The sequence below is a fragment of the Elgaria multicarinata genome, chromosome 8, assembly GCF_023053635.1.
Source record: "Elgaria multicarinata webbii isolate HBS135686 ecotype San Diego chromosome 8, rElgMul1.1.pri, whole genome shotgun sequence".
Taxonomy (NCBI): Eukaryota; Metazoa; Chordata; class Lepidosauria; order Squamata; family Anguidae; genus Elgaria; species Elgaria multicarinata.
The window spans coordinates 106,351,294-106,372,557 of NC_086178.1; the positions used below are offsets into that span (position 1 = coordinate 106,351,294).

The 21,264-nt window shown below is 41.4% G+C and overlaps 1 protein-coding gene across 1 annotated transcript in view; it reads left to right on the plus strand.

Annotated features, from left to right (window-relative positions):
* RASGEF1A (RasGEF domain family member 1A) overlaps positions 1 to 21,264 on the plus strand; it is a 297,650-nt gene that overhangs the window by 180,012 nt on the left and 96,374 nt on the right. Inside the window, exon 2 of the mRNA XM_063133155.1 lies at positions 2,510 to 2,624. Within this exon, the coding sequence (XP_062989225.1) occupies positions 2,583 to 2,624 (42 nt within the window). The 5' untranslated portion in view covers positions 2,510 to 2,582. The remainder of the gene's footprint in view (positions 1 to 2,509; positions 2,625 to 21,264) is intronic.

Consider the following 21,264-nt stretch of genomic DNA (forward strand, 5'->3'; position numbering starts at 1 on the left):
TTGCAATTTTCTCCTCTTATGGGAAATATAGATTTTGTATGAACAACATCCAATACTAGAGATTATTACACTGCACTCATAAATAACAACTTTTTTGGACAAATAGGTTGCCACACACTTGTTAGGTTCTTGAATTTTGGGTTGGGATTGGGAGGGGTGGGGAGGGGGCAGGATTCCAAGTGATTGGACTCTTTGGGCATGTCTAGACCAGGGGAGGAAGGGGAAGGATCTCACAATATTCTGATTGTGAGATCCTGCCCTTTGTCCAAACATACGTGTGACATCCGGGGAGGAAGGAGGGATGTCACGCCCACCATTTTCTTTTTTCTTTTTTTACAGATGGATGAGCGCACTTGTGCTCCAATGAAAAGTGAGTTGTTTTTTTAAAAAGCACCCGATCCCACTCCCCCCACCCCCAATGGGCATAGAGCACGTGAAGAGCTCCATGTCCTGTGCCCGGCTCCTGGCGAGATGAAGCCAGGATGGGCGCCCACATCTCCTGCAGTCTCGGGACGATCCCAAGACTGCAGGAGGAATCAGGCTAAAAGCCATCCCACTTATCCTGGGGAAATAGAGGGATCATCCCTCCATGTGGATGCACAGGGATGATCCCAGGATAATCCCTGGGATAAGGACTAGTGTAGAAATGCCCTTCAAGTACCTGAACCTATGAAGATTCCTCAAACTGAATCAGACTGTTGCTCCATGAAGTGCAGTTATGGATGGGTGAGCAACCTAAATCAATCAGACCCTTTGAGCATTGCCGTTGAACACTCATAAACCATTAAGGGGTTAACAATTGATCAAAGAGAATGCTCAAAAGGCCCGATTGATGCCAGCTTTCTGCTATCTTTCCCCTTCCCCTCGGGAAAAAAAATCCTCACTTTGGAGAAAGAGGATGACTTAACAGCCAGTGGAGGGCTCCAACAAAGACTGGAGCATCTTTTCCCTCAAGGATCATGGGACATGATGCCACCAGTATCAGAGGCAGTAAGCCTATATTTACCAGTTGCCGAGGAACAAGGGCAGGAGAGTTCTGTTGCTCTCATACCCTGCTTGTGGGTTCCCCATCAACAGCTGGTTGGCCACTGTGTGAACAGAATGCTGGACTAGAAGGACCCTTGTTCTGATCCAGCATGGCTCTTACGTTCTTATGACCGAACCCTGGTGAGAATGTGTCATTTGGAGCTCAACCCCTGATACCTTGAAGGAAGTGTAATCTACTAACATTTTTAGTATCTCCTTACCTGGATCCACAGATGATCACATGAAGTACCAGGATACAGTCTACTACAACCTTTTTCCAAACATGAGCCCTCGAGATGTGTTAGACTGCAACTCCCATCATTCTCAGCCAGTCCAACACAGCTGGAGGATGCCAGATTGGAGAAGGTTGCTCCACTACATGAAATAATCTCCAGGCGCTCACCGAGCTAAGAGATGATTGATGGAGGATTGGGAGCTCAGGTTTAGAAGTGTTCAAAGGATTTGAAAAATACTGGCTTTCTTGGAAAAATAAACTAGGGGAAAGATATTAAAGCCACCAGAAATTTCTAGTCATGCCCTAACTTCCTACTTCTTCAAAATAAGCACCATTTCATTTTATTAGTTGCCATTTGTTCTGCTTCATATAGCTCAAGTTTTTCCCCATCCCTGTTGAAAACCACAGTGGCCTGTTTTGACATTTCATTGTGCTATTGGGAAACAGTTTCGTTAAAAGGAGAAACTGGCTGCCCGAGTTTCCAAAAATTAGTCTTGTTGTCATGTGAGTTTCAGCCTGCTTGTTTTGTTGTCATGTTAACATCAAGAAGTGATATGTATTCTTACAATATCACCATTTTTGCCCCACTTGAAAACTTTTGCACCGAATTGGCTACATTCAGACGATGTATTGTATTGTATCAAACTATCTCAGGTAAATGCATGTATAAGCCTGCAACAGCAGATGTGAGCTAGAGTAAAACACACATGCCAAGAACAGTTGTGTACCTTTAAGACTTTCAAACCCATGACACAGTGAGAGTTTGAGCAAAATATAAAAACATCTCGGAAATTAACTGAAATGACCAGTTGACAATAGTGAAGGAATGACTGTGCCAACGATCAAGGCAAATGTGAATGGTCATTTGGGTTTGCTGCAGAAATCTGCTTCTTGCAACTAAAAATATTCACAATGGAATGTCTCCTGTGGATTTCCACATTAGGAGTAACCACCTTTTCACTTGGAATTCATGGGCACCTTATGTAAACAATTAAAAAAACAACTAGCTGAGAGATCTAGCTTTAATGTTGTGATATCCCCCTAATCTTCACCTGGAGGGTTGCAAAATGTATAGCCGCCATAACAAAAGTATTTGAGCAAAGTAACATCCAACTTCAACAACGCATTAAAATGCCCCCTTCCTAGACTCTTTGTAGCATTTTCCAAATGTGTGGCAAAATTATCTAGGTTTTGCGACACACAACAGAATAACCCAAACAGTAATTTGGTCTTCACCTTATTTTAAAGGAGAAGGTGGCAAGATTGATGACAGAAACCACAGAGTGAAATAGCTCTAAGTCCACCTCCTGGGAAGGTCTGGATGGCAGAACCACCGTGTAATGCTGCTGTAAAGAAATGTAAAGTAAGTTCTGTTTTCTGTTTTCCTTCATACATGGGTGTGTTTTGTTTCCAAGCATTTAATTTCACTCCGCAGCGGGCCTGAAAACAAAATCTCACAAAGCCTTGTTGTTTTCTCATCTTGAAACTCAACAACATTCAGAGTGATAACTCAAAGCTAAAACAAACCTTACTTTTGAGTAAACCTTACAGTGCAAAAACTGCCTGTGTTTAAATTGCAAGTGTGGTACCATCGATTGGGAATGACACATGTTTAACTGGACAGTTTCCCCTGTAGTAAACACAAATGTGGCATTTTACATTTGATGGTGCTGGGCTGGTATTTTGTTTGTTTTGTTTTTATCCTGCCCCAATCCCAGATACCTTGGATGGGGATTCAGAGGCAAATAATCACAGCTGTAATCACAAAGCGGAAGAATGCTATCGGACTCATGCCCTACGTGTGGCTGGTCAGCCACTGTGTGAACAGAATGCTGGACTAGATGGACCCTTGGTCTGATCCAGCATGGCTCTTCTTATGTTCTTATGGGTTAATCACAGTCTGCCTTATGAATCCAAGGTATCCCAAGGTCCAATCTGATGGAGAGCACTCTGTAGGCCACTCAAAGTAGGCGGGAGACTTTGTCCCGGAGGAACTAGAACCCACAGCTCCATCACCTCCCTTCACCAACTATCAGGGCCACTCATTACCCTGCCAGCAAAAAAGAAAGAGACATGCCCTGAGGCCACCATACCTAGCAACAGTGCAAGGTTTCAAGCCAAAGCTCTGGCCCTATAGATTCCTGCAAGTTCTCTGCTAATGGGTGGGTCCGGAGCATTTAGCAGGGCAAGTTTGCTATTTTGTTGCAAAATCCTTTTAAAGCAATGTGCCTGGGAACACTCCTAGATCCTCTCCATGCTGTCTACTTCTTGTGCCCTTGATTTGGTATCTGGTGCCCAATAACTACTGACTAGTTCCTGACCTGGCCAGGCCACATTTAAGCTTAGGGATGTCAGAGAAATCTGCAAGAGAACCAAATGAGTTCAGATTTGTATGAATCTGACCCACAGATTCCATGGTGGACTGTTTTCCTAACCTTCAGGAATTCCTCTGTTTTCCTAACCTTCAGGAATTCCTCTGTTTTCCTAACCTTCAGGAATTCTTCTGTTTTCCTAACCTTCAGGAATTCCTCTGTTTTCCTAACCTATGGGAATTTTGCACAAATTTCATTGTAGGAAAACATGCAAAAAATCAAAAACTCTAGGCCAAAGATGTGCATTTCCCCTACAGGCGAAAGTGTGAAAATGCACATGGGGGTTGCACACTTGTGCATGTGCAAATTTGTGTAAATTGGCATTTCCACAAATTCATATTTGAGTAAATTTTAAAAAACGGGCAAAAAAATTCAATTCCATCGAATTTCTCCTCCTTCAATATTTATTAGTTTATTTGCAATGTCAAATATTTGGGTCATTATTGCAGGGATGGAATCTTTTTGATTTAGTGAAGGCTTCTATCAGTGGAACAGGGATGGAGGTGATTTTTGGTGATTCTACTTCCCACCTACAGCCTCCTGCTACCCATCTCCCAGAGCACATTTGGGAGGGCATATGAGAGGCTACAAGGAAGGGGGAAATCACCCCAAATGGTTTCCCTCATCTTTCCACTGACATAAGTATCTAGAGCATACCATCAGCCAAGTGGCACCAATTGGATCCAAGACATTTATATTTAAAGCCTCAATGTGGGTGGTTTTAAAGAACTGTATATTTACAAAATAATTAACAAATAAGTAGCATTTCTTAAGACCATCCTTTATTTATTTATTTTATATTTAAAAAAATCCCTAATACCATAACACAGCAGAACCAAATAAATCTCAACATGACAAAAAAAGATTTAATTTGCTCTCCAAATGATTAAAGTTTTCCCTCATCGATTCAAACTGTCGCCCTGTTGATTAATTAACTATGGCTTGAGTTGTGTAATCAATCAATAAGAACAATTTAGACTTGTAGCCCTAACTACAAGTATTACAAATGTTTGCTGGAGATGTCAATCTGAGATGTGGTGGTCGTGGAAATCTGTAGTAATAATAATATTAACAATAAAAGTAATAATAGAATAGTGATATATTGGGGGAAATTTAAGAACGTATCACTTTATATGAGAAAACAACAAAGAGTCTTGAAGTCCATCAGTTTTATTAGGGAGTAAGTTTTCATGGACTTGGGAGAGTCCACTTCATCAGTTGTGTGGAACACTATAAAGAAAACTAGGTCTGCTTTGCTGCAATGATACCAGGGCCTAGGAAACATTTGTTCAACCCTTTTTCAAGGCAGCATTTTAGACGTTTGAAAACTGCTATTATGATTCCCCTTAAATGTCCTTCCTCTCTATTAAACACACCCAGGCGCATCAGGCTTTTTTTTTTTTTCACGCGGCTTTCAAACCTTTAATCACTGTTGTCGTTTTTCTCAGAATTTGTTCTAGTTGTTGCTCTTCTTAAAATATAGAAAAGAAAAATGGGCCTATAACTCTAGCCAAGACTTAACCAGTGTTATTTGCTTCAGCCTTGAAGGCTGTTGCTTTTTCTCACTGTTTTTCAGAGTGTTTCCCCTCCCTTTCTTTTACTCTGTCCCTTTCCCTGTTTCTTTTCTTCCCCTATTTCTTGTTATTACCCTATTTCTTCAATTCTAAGACACACTTTTTTCCCCATATAAACATCTCTAAAAATGGGGTGCGTCTTAGAATCGCAGGTGTATCTTGGGGGGGGGGGGTTCTGTTGGTGGTACTGAAATTAGTGTGCATCTTACAATCGATAGCGACTTACATTCGAAGAAATACAGTAGTCAGATATCCATTTATTTATTTGCGATTTTCCCAATATACTAAACCTTCGATATGACAAAGGCCTTTGCTAGACCAGGCTTTATCCTGGGGTGAACCCCGGGATTGCCCCTGTGCATCCAGATGATGCACAGGGGATCCTGGGGTCAGGGAGGGGTCATCCCTCCCTTGCCCTGGGATAATGGGCTCCACTTTGGAGCGTGTGGGCTGTTCCGTGGCTTCTCCCGGCTTCAGCAATTAATCGCAAGGAGCCAGGAGAAGCCGCACATGGGGCACCCATCGGGGAAGGGTGGGGGGAGATCGGGACAGAGCAGGGTGGGGGGAGATCAGGGCAGAGCAGGGTGGGAGAGATCGCGGACGGGGGGATCGCAGACAGTGGAGATTGCGGACGGGAGGATCATGGACGGGAGGATCGCAGATAGGAGGATCGTGGACAGGGGGGTCGCAGATGGTAGATCGCAGATGGGGAGATCACGGATGGGGGAGCGGGGAAAGCCAATTTTTTAAAAAAGCCCACTTACCTTTGCGCACGAGCGTTCGTGAGCAGCCTCCCCTTTAAATGAAAAAAATGGCAGGCTCGACATCTCCATACTTCAGTCGCCTCGCCTGATGTCAAGACGATGGTGGGATCTCGCGTTATTTACAACACGAGATCACCCCTCATCCATCCTGGAACAACAGGTAGGTCTAGCAAAGGCCAAAGATTTTGAGCATCATCACATGGGAAAAACTGTGTTTGCTTACTGTTGCTTCTCCACCTGCACATTTGTACCTCATTACTTCCTCTTTTGAAAGAGGACATAAACAACGTGCACTTGACCTATTCAGTGGGCTGTTTTGATCACTCTGCTTCTCCTACACAGAGCAGAAGATAGCAGCAACTTCCATCTCAAAAATAATTCAGATTTACCGGGGGTCATCTTTTGTTAAGCGAAGAAGGCTAGAAGGGGTGCACAGGACACAGACAACGACATGAATAGGATCCATGAAAACCCATGAGTGCCCAGTAACGAGTGTGCAATAATATGCTCATCTGATGATGCCCCAAAATAGGCATACACTCATGTCCTGTGTCTTCTCTATTCTCACACCAAGGATCTCTGCCTGATCATAATGGTAGGATCTGCACTGTGTAGTGCCTGAGAGTTCATGCATAAACAACAATGATTTATTATTATTATTATTATTATTATTATTATTATTATTATAATGGACGCATCACTTCCCACCACAAAAAGCAGTCTCAAGGCAATTTATCTAAACAAATACAGAAATCTATAATTAACAGAAAGGAGCACACACACACACACACACACACACACACAAACATGAAAATCATATAAACCATCATCAACACAATATGCCGATATGCACCAGAGTCAAGATGCATCTGCCTTTCACCCCCAAGACACTATGGGTAGAGAGCTGAAATTTCAAGACTAGCAACTCTGGTGAACTGAAGGTTGTTTTATAAGGCAGCCCCAAAATTTCCCCATAAGGCAAAATAGTAAGCTACAGATACCAAAACATTCAGACTGTTTCGTGTAAATAGGAACCACAGGAGTATATGGTATTATAGCTCAGACTTCCCCAATCTGGTTTTGGTGCAACATGGCCAATGGTCAGGAATTCTGGGAGTTGTAGTCCAAACTATCTGAAGGACACTCAAGTTGAAGAAGGCTGTTACTGATGAAGGCTACACTAAAAGTGATGCCAAATGCAGAGGTTTTTTTAAAAAAATAAGTAGGTGTCCTATCAAATTTGTCCCTAAGGCTCCAGTTATCTTTGAAATCTCCTGATTTCCATACAAATATCCATGAGATTAGACTGTAAGTCATGAGTGCATATCAGCCAAGAAAAGGGTAAGTGGAATAGGTTGTGGATCATTTATGTTGATTGAATGTGTGTGTAACAGATCTATATTAGGGAAAGGATATGATATTTATAAGCCTATTTCTGTATATGCTAAATCTTTCATTGATAAGCTAATCGCACCAGAGTGGTAGTATGGCTTCCTACCATATCTTGTGTGCTGCCCTCTGGTAGGTTCCTACTGAAAGTTCAGTATTAATATAACCTCATTTTAAAGCCTATTTACCGTTATAAAACCAAGTGGAGAAAATAGCAAGCCAAATATCCTACTTGAATATATAGTGATATAATTACAACAGGATGCTTAAGGGAGAATTAGGGGATGAATTGTAAATGCATAATGTTGTTAGAACCTGATGTAAGTAAGTCAATCAATGAATAAATAAAGAAGAAGGGAACAGTTTAATGTTTCATAGGGTGTCCAGGTGCCCTATGAAGGGCTGATCTCTGTTTAAAGTGTTGTCCAGTCCAGGTCCAGTTTAAAGATAAAGAACTGTCAGAAGACAAAACGGGGCCTTGAAGTTGGCCATCAGCAGTTTTCAACTGGACAGCAGACGGAGGGCCCATGTGACACACTGGGGGCTTGTCTATACGGCTTGTCTACCCCAACCCAAATGCTGATATTTGCGTTTCAGGACGCATGACACAGCCGTCCATTCGCCGTAGCGCTGGGTTTTTAACGCGATAATGCGAATATTCATAGTGGTGATTTACTGCGACTTTTGGATTTGCACCACGTTATAGTTATGTGTCTTTGGAGGAGCTAAATCACATTTTGACATGTGGGCGGAGCTTTGAGGGTAGGACAACATGATTGGCCGATTTCTCAATTTCCCGCTTATTGGCTGCCTCATTCCTTCATGCAATTTTTAGTTCGAATTCTCTGATTCTGCAGAGCTCCGCAGAGAGAGCTTATTAAAACAAAGAGGAGGGAAGGGGCGTCTTCCTCTGCTACCTCGTTCCTTCCCTGCCCCACTCCCGGTTTGTCTGTTATATGAATCTGTGGAGCTCCGCATATAAAATTTATAATTTCCGTTGTCTCTTTGTGGCATCTAATCTGCGTAGATGCGCATGTGCGCATTTATAACTACACAATAAAAAATCAGGAAATAAATTGCTGTTGCTGCTGCAGTGTGACACTCTTTACCTACTTTCGAATCAACAAAAATTTGGGTTTATATTAGGGATGTGCTCCGCTCCGATTAGGAGCGTAGAAGCAGTAGCGGATTGGCCTGCTCCGCCTTACCCAGAGGCGGAGTAGGAGCGGACCGTGGACCCCCTAGAAGCAAGGCGAAGAGAAGCGACCATTTTTCGGAGCTCCGAGTTCAGGCGGAGCGCTCCGGTCGCCATCTTGAAAACATTTCGCCATAGGATTGCATTGCGGCAAATAATCGCACATAACTACGTTGTTTTTGAAGCTATCGCTCTGGAAATTCTTGTGCTCAGAGAGTCGTGGATGGGGGTCATTTTGAGACCACTCTCACCTCTCTGCGTTGTCCGTGTCGCGTGCTATATTTTTTTGAAAATCGGGTCAACCGCGCGGCTCAAACTGCGTTTCGGCTTTTCGCCCATAGGATTGCATTGAGGGAAAGAATCGGGGATAACTGGGGGGGGTTTAAGCTATCGTTCTGAAAATTCTTGTGCACAGAGAGTCGTGGATGGGGGTCATTTTGAGACTACTCTCAACTTTCTGCGTGCTGTGGTTCACGTGCAATGTTTTTGTGAAAATCGGGTCAACCGCACGGCTCAAACTGCGTTTTCGGCTTTTCGCCCATAGGATTGCATTGAGGGAAAGAATCGGGGATAACTGGGGGGGGTTTAAGCTATCATTCTGAAAATTCTTGTGCACAGAGAGTCGTGGATGGGGGTCATTTTGAGACCACTCTCAACTTTCTGCATCGTACGGGTCGCGGGCTAGAAGTTTTTAAAAAATCGGCGGGAAAAATACCTTTTTCAAAGGGCTGAGGGGCAGAGTCAGCTCCCGGTCATGATGATCCCAAAGTTGGAGGAGGGCATAGGCAAAACAGGTAACTTGGGATTCTGGGAAACTTCTCTTTCTTCATCTGAACGGGCTTTTCCCCGTGTTTTTTAACACAGTAGCCCCACCAAATGCACAAACACAACCTGAAATCATATACTAAGCCAAGAATAAGAGATAGAAACACAGCACTGCTCCCCACCCTAACCTTGGGGAACAACTGATTCGATGTGGTGCAAGGGGATGAGCTCCCCTAGGGCATCTCATCGTGGACGTGCCCCCACTCTCTCCTGCACTGGAAGGCCATAGAGCCTTCCAAAGAGAGTAAAACGGTGGAGCAATGCCTATCATGAGTTGAAGTGAATGGTCACTTTTCAGTGGTAGAGCAATGCCTGCTATGAGTTGAAGTGAGCGTTTTACTTCTTCTCAGAGCTGTTGGTGGCTGTCATTGTCTTGAACTGGCAGCTACTTCCCCCTCCCCCGGGCACGTCCCCCTATTGCTGGTAAAAGACAGATATAGCCTTTTTTAAAAAATTCTTCTTGCTGTTTATTGAGCAACACTGCTTCTTTTAATTCCACCCCTCCTTTGTTTATTGATTGATTTATTCCATTTTATATGCATTACTGGCTTATCCTTGGCTCACTTCCTTATGCCCCCAGAAATGCCAGCTGCATGCCTGCCTGCCTTCCCTCCCTCCTCCCCTGCCCACCTCGCAGGGATGTTGTGTGTGGGGTGCCCGATTTTCAAAAATTCGCCAAAAATCAGGGGATGATGGGATTGCTTTGAAACTTGGCATGCGTGTGTATATCCCCATGAGGTGTCATGGTGCCAAACATGAGGTTTCTAACTTGAACAGAAAAAAAGTTGTATAATTTTTTAGCTTTCAATGCAAGCCTATGGGGGGGGGGAAACGGAGCTCCGGATCCGGATCCGGAGCTCCGGCCGGAGCGGAGCGGAAGTGGGCGGAGCGGGGGCGGGGCGGAGCGGCCCGATCCGAAAAATGGTGGATCTGCAAGTGAAGCGGAGCGGGGGGTCCGTGCACACCCCTAGTTTATATTAAATGAGGAGTAATCCCATTGTTGTATAGACGGGGGGCGGGTCAGAGTCTTCCCCTCTGTGAGGTGTATTGTATTTCTATTTATATTATAGTCTTTGTTTCTAAATGCAGATCTATACATATAAATTATGATATGCAAATTTCATCTAGAAATATATCCTCTTTTTGGCAATGTATAAATCATCACCCTACAACCATAACTGAATCTGGAACTAAAGAAAGTGTTCTCAGGACAGGGTCATTGGCCTTTGCTAGACCTACCTTAAAATCTGGGGGAGAGGAGGGGACATTCCACGATGCTAGTATCGCGGGATGTTGCTCTAGTCTAGATGTCAGGTGCGACGAGCTCAAGAAGGGAGCCGTTGCATCCACCATTTTTTTTATTCTTAAAGGGACAATGCGCATGAACGCTCATGCACACAGGTAAGTTTTTTTTTAAAAAAAAAATTAAATTCATTTCTCCGCTCCCCCCCCCCTGCCCCTGATGGGCGCAGCGCTCCTGGGGAGTGCTGCGCCCCATGCGTGGCTTCTCCAGGCTACACGCAAGCAATTGCGCGGAGCCAGGAAAAGCCGTGGAAACGGGCCACACGCTCGTGGGCTCAGGCTCTGCCCAAAACCACAGGAAAAAGTGGGCCCAAAGGGAAAGGCTATATCCCAGGGCCAGGCACGGTTGATCCCTGCCTGAGCTTGTGATCCCCTGTGCGTCATCTGGACACACAGGGGTGATCCCGGGTATCAGCCCGGGATATAGCCTGGTCTAGCAAAGGCCATTGTCTCAAGTTGGAAGCTGCAGGAGCTGGACCTTGAAGAGCAGCAAGTGGAAGGTAGTCTTGACATTCTCTGTTGTTGACTTGGTGAAGGCAGAAGCCCAGGCTTCTGGTATTTATACTAGGCCTAGTCAAATAATTGCCAATTGCAAAGGTTGATTCTCTTCTGTGCCTGAAGAAGGCACTGAGGCCTGACCATAAATGCAGTCCAAGGTAACTAGGGATGAACAAATCACTTTGTTCCCCTCTGCCCCCTAAGATTCAAGTTCATTACATTCTATTTCTACCCCCATTTGTGAATGCTTTTTTTAAAAAAAAAATCCACACAAAATTGCATTTTTGCAATTTGCATTTTCTGTTAATATATGCCCCGAACTCTGTACACTTTTCCCTAAACACATCCATTTTATATGCAGTTTTCCTTAACACATGCAATTTTCTATAGATTTTATTGGGTTTTAAAATCAGATAACTGCATCACAAAATTCTGAGGAATGTAAAAACGGAAGAATTATTGCTTCCTGGTTCATGCATTAGCTTGGAAAGCACCAGTTAGGTCGGGTTGCATTAAAATGTGACCCAAGCACATTTCTCCTGAGGTTCCTAGCCCTGCCTCAGGCTAGGAGGTTCCTGTTTCAAGCTTCAGAGCGTGTGACACCTTTTTAGCCACAGAGGAAGAGGGTTAACCAGCAAGTTTTGTTTCATCTTGCAACTTAGAAAGAGTGAAGTCCAGAGATCCTCTTTGCCACAAGTTGCAGCACATGATCCTTACGTAGTGGAAAGTTGTGGCCGTCATAGTTTCCTTCTATACGTTACCCACCCTGCAACATGTTCTCTGCAGTATAAATACACATAAAAATATAATTAGGACTCCTTTGGTCTAATCACAGCCAAAAGGAACAAACTTGAAATTAAATCATATAAGTTCATTTGGATTAATACAGACTCATTCCTTGGGACCTAGTTAAGTACACATAATTATAAGTCCCTTCTTAATTTCTATTGCTGAAGTGCAAACATGAAAAGCAAGGGCATATTCAGGTTCACAAATTTAAACCAGTTGCAGACTGATTCACTGTCATCATGTCCAATCAAGAAATTCTGGGAAGTGTAACCCTGTGAAGAGACTAACCTTCTCAGAGAGAATTTCACAACCAGCATTAAAACTAACATTCCTTATTATCCTTGGAGGAAAGCCCTGCCAGTTAAACCCATTTCCAACCAGCTTCAAAGTGGTTTAAATTTGTGATGCAAAAGGTTCCAATGAAGAATAGTTCTGGTGCTACTTTCATAACACTGTCCTTTCAGCCATGGGCTTGTTTTTATTAACCTATCTTTTGTAAAGATTGGATAAAGAGATTAGAAGTCTGAAAATTAATTGGAGGAAAAATGTATACACAAATCCCAAGCCTAAATCTGATAAAAAAATATGGATGGTGTTTCAGATGTTTTTCATATGGCCATAGGATTCTGTCTGCCAAGTGATCATTGCATCAGTTGCTAAGAGCTAAACAACACTTAACGTGGGAGCACAGTGGACAGATCATCCAATGATTTTTTTTTGGTTTATGTTTGTTCATTTATTTTTTCGATTTACTTTTAAACAGATACAGAAGGTTCCGAATTTGATCAGAGCAGTGGTACCAATAAGGAGTGTTCAATCCATTCCCACCTCATGTAAAAAGCCCCACTAAAGCTGCTATTAGCTCAATGAGCAAATACTTAATAAATAGGCACTACTGTGACTTTCTAACTACTTTCCATGATTGGAGTGCCTTCCTGTTGTCTTTCTAATGGAGATAAGGCTTACTTTTTATATTGTACATATAGATTACCATCCAATTGTTTAGGGCAGGGGTCCCCAACATGGTTGAAAATATTTTCCCCAGTATATTAAAAAATATACATGCGTGGATTTGTATGAAATGCAAACAGTTATCAAGCAATTATACATGGGTTGCAACAAAAGTGGACCAAATATCCAAATAAGTATCCATCGGAAGGTGATGTCTATATGCCACCCTTCCAAATATTGAAAGTGTTGTAAGGTCCCCAATCTATTGCATTATAGTAGGTGAGAGTTTATCCTTCCAATGTTGTAATATGAGTCTTTTAGTTGTCAAAAGGGTGGAGAGAGAATCTATATGCTGACCCTTTGTTAATTTCCCTGAAGCAGGTAAATAATTCAAATTTAAAAGCGCATGTAAATCAGTGAATGTTCAAGACTGTTCCAGTACAACCTCTTTCTGTGCAACCTCCCCACAAACAAGAAGCTACTCGACATTGCCAAAACATGTTTAAAAGAAGCATTTGCTGCATAGCATTGCCATCATTTAGCTGAGTTAGACAATCCCATTGCAGTATCTAAGTTTTTGCTGAATAAGACATAGCTAAGATCCATAGATATGAAAGGTAGATGACAAAATGACAACCCTCTGATTAGGCATTTTCAGCTGCCCTGAATGAGTGATTTATTGCAGTTCATTATCGGCCACTCATGGAAATATGTAGGTCCATTACATGATGGCATCAACCTCCAGGATGTCGCTTTCATTTTCCCCCTGGAAATCTTGCTAAAAAAAACCCCAGTTATAATCTGGTAATTTCCCTGAATCAGAGGATTAATTCTGCCACTAAATGGCACTGTTTAATTGAGCTTTATGAAACATTGGCCAGAGGGAAAGGTTTCAATTACAAAATACATGGTCACATCTGAAGGAGCCCATAATGAATGTGGAAAGGCTCAAGAAAAGAAAAAAGCTGGTAAAAGTGCAGTCCTTAAGGTAGAGATAGTTTTTGTGGTGGTGCCCACAGCAGTATCTCAAATTCCCAAATGCACTCACAGGTCCAAAAAGGTTGAGGGTCCCTGGCTTAGGGCATATTCAACTGCATGCTACACACACACACACACACACACACACACACACACACACACACACACGGACTATTGTGATACCCAGAAGTGCTGGGGTTGCTTCCCCTTTAAATACCTATAACTTGGGGAAAGGAAGAGGCAAGACACTCAGACTGGGGGAAGGAGCTGATGCTGCAGGGAAGAAGAAGTAATTTCCCAATATGGGGTCAACATGAAATCACACAAAACCACAGCCCAGAATCCCCAGACACTTGAGGGCCAGATGTTGCATATGACATCTTAATCTTTTTTTTTAATTCTTTTTATTAACTTTTACAACAGTTAACAAAAATAAAGAAACATAATACATAAACATAAAATAGCATTTGTATCATATATTCAAACTAGTCTATTAAACATATTCATGCTAAACGTAAAAGTGCACCCCCCACCTCGGGAGCTCATTCCTGTTTCCAAAAATTCATAGTTTCTTCTGTTGGTGGTTTCCCGCCTCCCTTAGAAAACACAAATACTAAGAACTTTTTCCAAATTCCCTCAAAATCATTCTTTTTTACTATACCTCTTTTCATTTTAATATTACATGTCAATTTATCATTAATAGCAATATCCCACACTTCTTTATACCATTCTTCAATACAATAATCTCCTTGTGTCTTCCAGTTCCTTGCTACGATTAACCTTGCAGCCGTCAGCAAATTCGTTATCAGTTCCTTAGTTTCTTTAGTACATTTAAGATCTTCTTGCAGTGAGAGTAATGCAATCCTTGGTGTGTCCTCTATTTTCATTCCAACAATCTGCTCAATCTCGGTGAACACCATCTTCCACAACTTTTGCACATATTTACAGTCCCACCACATATGTAAATACGTTCCTTTTTCACCACAACCCCTCCAACAATCTGCTGAATGCTGATTATTAATCTTGTTTAATCTAACCGGAGTTAGATACCACCTCCATAAAATTTTATAATAATTCTCCTTTATTCTTACTGACATATTTCTCAACACTCTCTGTTTCCATAGTCCTTCCCAACTCTGCTGTCCTATCTGTATCTTTAAATCTGTCTCCCAAACCAATTTTCCTACACTATCCGACATTCCTTTCTCAGTTAATATATTATATAACTGACTCATTAACCCTTTTGTCCCTATATTTTGTCCCTTATCGATTTCTTTTTTTTCAATTAGTTGCTCAAACTTTGTCATCTCTCCACACTCTCCATTTTCTCTTACCCAATTTTTAGTCCATTGTTCCAATTGCCCATAGTTTAACCACGTTAATTTTATATCTTTCAAAACCTCCTCCATCTTCTCTCTTGTATTCATCCCTCTTAACCATTCTCTTAATTTCATTTTATTTTTCTCTATTAAAACTTTACTTAATCTATTCTTTAAATCTTCAGGGAAATTCTTTAACATTATCACCGGTGTTAAAAAGGAGCTGCTTGAGAGCAATTCCTTTTTATATTTGTTCCAAAGTTCCCAATGGAACTTCAGAAACTGATTACCTAAATCATCAACCCATTTTCTTTTCCCTCTTTCCTTAAAAAATACATTCTGCAACATTAACTTGTGCTTTTGTCCTCCATCCAATCTAAACCACCTACACCTAAAATTGCTTCAACAATATGTCTTAACCTATTTGCTACATAGTAAGAATTAATGTTTGGGAGTCCCAGTCCTCCCTTTCTTTGGCTTAAATACCATTTACTTTTATTAATCCTTGATTTCTTCTCTGCATTACAATAATTATTTATAATATTCTGCCAACTTTTTAACTCTAAATCTAGCATCCTAAAAACAAAATTAATCTTAGGTAAAATCTTCATCTTTATTAAAGCTATTCTTCCAAACTAAGAAAGGTTCAATCTCTTATATTTTTTTTAATTTTTCTAATGTCTCTTTTTTCAAACCACTTAAATTCTCGTTTTCTAAATCTTCTAAATTTTTAGTAATCCTAATTCCCAAATATTTATTTTTTTCTTTACTTTTCAAATCTGTAACATTCCCTTCCCACTCCTTTTCTTCCTTTTTAGTATAGTTAAATAACATCAATTCCGATTTTGCCCAGTTTATTCTTAACCCCGTAACTTCTTCAAATTCTTTCAACTCCTGTTTAATTCTTTCCATCTTATCAATAGGATCTTTAATAGTTATCAAAGTATCATCTGCAAACATATTCAATTTAATTTTATTACTGCTACCTATCCCCTCTATCTCCCCATCCCCATATTATTGCCAATAATTCCATAACCAATACAAACAGGACAGGCGAGAGTGAGCAACCTTGTCTTGTCCCTCTGGCTAGTCGTATCTTGTCCGTAACTCCATCATTTACTACCACTACGGCTGTGTTTTGGGAGTATAACTGCTCTATTATTGCTTTAAATTTGTTTCCAAATCCCATTTTATTTAGAACCATCTTTAGCGCTTGCCAACTCACACAATCAAAAGCCTTAAAAATATCTAACGCTAAGATACCCGCTTTAATCTTTGACTTTCTTATCCCCTGAATTACATTCAGAACTCTACCTACTAGAGTGTGCATCTGTCTTCCTGCTATAAAACCACATTGGTCTTCCCCTACATACTTAGCTATAAATTTATTTAATCTTTTAGCCAAAATAGTTGAAAAAATTTTTGCATCTTGATTTATTAGCGAAATTGGTCTATATGAGTCAGGGAGAGCCAGATCCTTATCCGGCTTCGGAATTAAAATTATTATAGAGTGCTCCCATGATTCTGGAATCTTCTCCCCTTCCATTATAGCATTATATAACTTCAGTAACTTTGGCACTATTAATGGTTTAAAATTTTTATAAAGCTCTGGTCCTAACCCATCAGCCCCAGGTGATTTCCCTACTTTCAACTGGTCTATAACCTCCTCTATTTCACTTTGCAATATATTTTTATCCATTATTTCCTTGTGCTCTTGTTCTAATCCCTTCTTCAAAAATTTATCCACATACGTTTCCATCCTCATCTTTTGGGTATCTTTTTCCTTATATAACTCTTCTAAAAATTCCTGAAAATTTTTTATTTTGTCCTTCATCATGTGACAATAATTACCTTGCTTATTTTTTACTGCTCCTATCCCATTTTTAGCTTTTTCCTTTTGTGTGAGCTTAGCAAGCATTTTCGAATTCTTATTACTATTTATGACATCTTAATCTTAAAGATGAATTATTATCCAAGCTAACCGTTAGCTGCTCCTCCAGAAATGGCAACATTTTATAAACACTTTGAAATGTGGCTTAAAAACAAAAATTTGTAGACCTACATTTTTTAAATGGAACCAATATAATGATATGCCACTGTTACCCTCACACCCATGTACCCACTGGCAGTAATACAAATCAACATTCATGTCACATCAATTAGCAAATAGAGCTAAGGACGTATGCTGAAGTTTCGAGGTGAATTGGTTGTTTTTATTAGATGTTGATTAGGTTAAAGGCAAGGGTCCATCTCTGACCTCTTACTGACCTGTCACACACCCCAGGGAAATTCTGGAGAGTGGAGGGAAACCTGAAAATTATGACTGAGGAGAAATTTATAGTTTCCTGGTTCATTGTAAGCATGGCAGGCATAAGAATATGGATTTGCACATTGCAGCATCAACACAGATGATACAAGTCAACAGCACTAAGATTGGAACTAGATATTATATAGGAAACATGTGGCTTCCATTAAAATGGCAGCTCTGTGTATCCCCATCCCATCTCCTCTGGAAACATCTAGTCATACAACAGCCAATGTACTGCAAGTTTCCTCTGTCGCAGGGATTGCAGCCAATTAACTGGAGGGGAAGAGAAAGCTATGTAATTTTGCACAGTCTATGCTTTAGGCGACTGAGAGAGCAATCCTATGGACCCTAGACAGTGTCTGGCCTTCAAGAAGGAAAACGTGTGGAAAATGTTACATCAGAATAGAAAATCCCTGTGGATTTTTCCAAGAAAATCCCTTATAATTTAATGCAGCAAGGATTTGTGCTGGCAGTGAAACTGAGAGGCATTCTGACATCATAAAGGCTAAGCTGTGATGATGTCACTGATAGCCTGGAGAGTGGAGGGACCCCAGAGTCAAGGAAGATCAGGAAAGAGAGCAGGTACTGGAGTACTGCAGGTACAGATCATTGAGGAAAGGTAAGGTTACAGCAGAAGGAAAACTGGCAAGAAAAAGGGCAAAAAGGGCATTTAGGATGGAGACATTTAGGGACGGATGGGCCTTGGGAAAAGAAGCAGTGGACCAAGACTGAGAAAGGATGGAGAACAAACAAGAGGAAGGGAAAAGAAAAATGCAATGACTGAGAGTAAAAATATGAAGGCTGAAAAATGGGAAGAAAACTAGAAAGATTTTTTTTAAAAAAAATATGGAAATTTTGAAGAGAAAATGAGAGGGATTTCCACTACCCCACCCTGCTCAACATTTTTTCTGGGGATTTTCTGGGGATTTCACACACACACACACACACACACACACACACACACCCCAAGCCTTCACATCTCTAAGGATGAGTTTGAATGGGGGAGGGGAAGACATGATCAGCAACAGTGGCAACCTCAGACCCCTAGTATTATTTATTTTTCCTGACTGCTCATATTCCACATACTTCGGTTATCTGTACCATGACTCCATAAGGTAAACCACTGTTATCTTCATATTGCAGACAAGGAGGGGGCTGAGAGGTAGTGGGCTACCTAAGGTCACCTAGTCCAAATCTACATCGTGTGTCATACCGATACGATTCCATCGTGGTGATGCTATATCCCCTTGAGCATTTATACTTCGTGGTACACACAGTGACAACTGTTGCGGTGTTTTAGATAATACGGAATAAAAAGCAGGAAATCATGCTAGAAAAGCAGTATAGGGAATTTATCACGTTCCTCAACAGTTATCAGTGCACTTCAGTACTGATAAAAAGCATCAATGTAGATCTACCCCTAGTGAGGTCTTGTCTGAGGCTGGATTTGAAGCAGAGACTTCCCAAAAGAGGTTCTTAGGCCTAATCTACACCAAGCAGGATATTGCTCTTTGAAAGCGGTATTAAAGTGGAATATAAAAGGCAGACGCTACACCAAGCAGGATATAGCAGTATGAAAGTGGTATTTGGTATGTGTCAATGGGCCCCAACAGTTGTCAGTTCACTTCAACGCCACTATAAAGCCGTAGTGTGTCTCCTGCCTCTTATATACTGCTTTCATACCGCTTTCATAGTGCAATATCCTGCTTGGTGTAGATTAGGCCTTAGTCACTATGTTACACCAGCTTTGTTCAAGCAGGAACTGGTAAGATGGTTGCTTACAGATCATTCGTGCAAGAACTACATGATTTTTAGTGAGTGTATGTGGGGGGGGGGAGAGATTACTCCAGCATGAAATTCACCGTGTCTATTTCTTGATGACAACTATGCAATTGAAAGAAAAAAACATTGTCTTTGAAAACTCATCCACAAGACAGTAATGTGGAACATAGGAACCTGCATTTTACCAAAACAGGTCACTGGTCCATTAGTTCAGTATTTTCAGCACTGATTGCCGGTGTCTCTCCAGGGTTTCAGGCTGGGGTGTTTCCCAGTCCCATTGAGAGATGTTAAGAATATTGAACATGGGACTTTCCACATACAAACCATGTGTTCTACCACTGAGTTATGGCTCTTCTCCAGGATCACTTCCCTATAACTTTTTTTTAATGAAATATTAAGTCTGTGGGATTATTGGCTGGAAACTTGCATACCCATTTCAGTAGTTCCTGTTTAATTCAGACTGCTTCTGGGCATGAAATACAGGCTATAAATCAACAATAGAAGTCCTGTGGGTTTCAGACTGCATTCTGGGGTAATCCTCAGGGTTCCTCAGATTGTTTCAGGGATTCCCCAACAAAATAAGCAGAGGTGAACAAGTTTCCTTGAAAGATAGGTAGCTAATTACCAATCTTCTCCTGCAATGTACAGCCACGGCAACTATTATTTACCCCCAAATCATGCTCATTCCTACAGATCAATGGTGAGGCCCAACTGCATGGCAGGTATCCTCCATATTATACTGAGCTTACACACTGAAACATACCCCAAATCCTCAGCTGTGTGATGGGAGCTCTGTGTCAGAATTATAGGAAAATCAGCAGACGAACTGATGTGGAAAAGGTTTCCGAAGATCAAAAGTTTCAGAAGACGAATAAGGGCATATTTGATTATCATTTAACACAGTGGTTTTCACATTTTAGAAAACAAAGGTCCCTTTTACTTATCCCCGCCCCCATCAATGCAAGGTAATTTCCCTCTGCCAGCCGCACCAGTTCCCACATGATAATGAGATGCAACGAGTGGGCACAAACTAACACATCAGGAAATATTAGCAATGTCTCCACCAATGTCAACTCCCCCCCCCCCCGCCTTCACTTTCTTCCCACCTCATCCACCCACACACAACGCCCACTCATCTGACATCACCAGCAGTGGTGTTGGTTTTGTTCCTCTGTGTAATTTCCCTTTTTCTTTGTCGAGTGCAGCAAAAGGAAAGCAAACTGCTAAGCAGCCAGCCTCTGCATAAAGAAAACTCTGAAGCATTTGCTATGCTTAGTGGTATGCACCCTATGACGAGATAACGTTCTAAGTGACAACGTGGGAACCACAAGGCTCCAGCTTGATGCGATACTAGTCCCTGGGTTTTTCTGCTTTACGCATCAAAGCCTAAAGAAACATGAAACAGAACAGCCGTTCCATGTGTTCCCTTTTAGTTTCACAAAGCTGAACGCTGTGTGATGCAGGTCCTTACTGCTTCTAAATATTGGAAGGATGAAAAGAATCCAGGCCAACAGCTAGCGGTGGAGAGAGGAAAAGCAAAAGCTTGTTTATTTGGACCACCAAAGCTTAATGTCTAACAGGCCGGAGCTCAAGGGGGCATACTAAAAAGAAGAACACCAAATGGCCATTGAAATGCATTGGTTCGTTTGGAATGGCCATAGGAAACCATTGCAATCGTCTTCAAATCAAAATATTTGCAAGGGGTAAATATTAGCGGTTCTTAAGAACAAATGACAAATCAAAAATTCTTGCTTACACAGTTTTTTTTAGGGAATGAATCCTATAATCGATTGCACAGCAGTTTCTAAGGATCATCACCAAATGCACAAACAAATTGGAATGCATTAAATCAAAAAAGACTGAAAATGCTGGTCTTTACCTACCATCTCTAAAAGCACTAGACATGGAATAAGGGTATTCCCAAAATTACATGGGATACTTTATGCTTACAGATGGT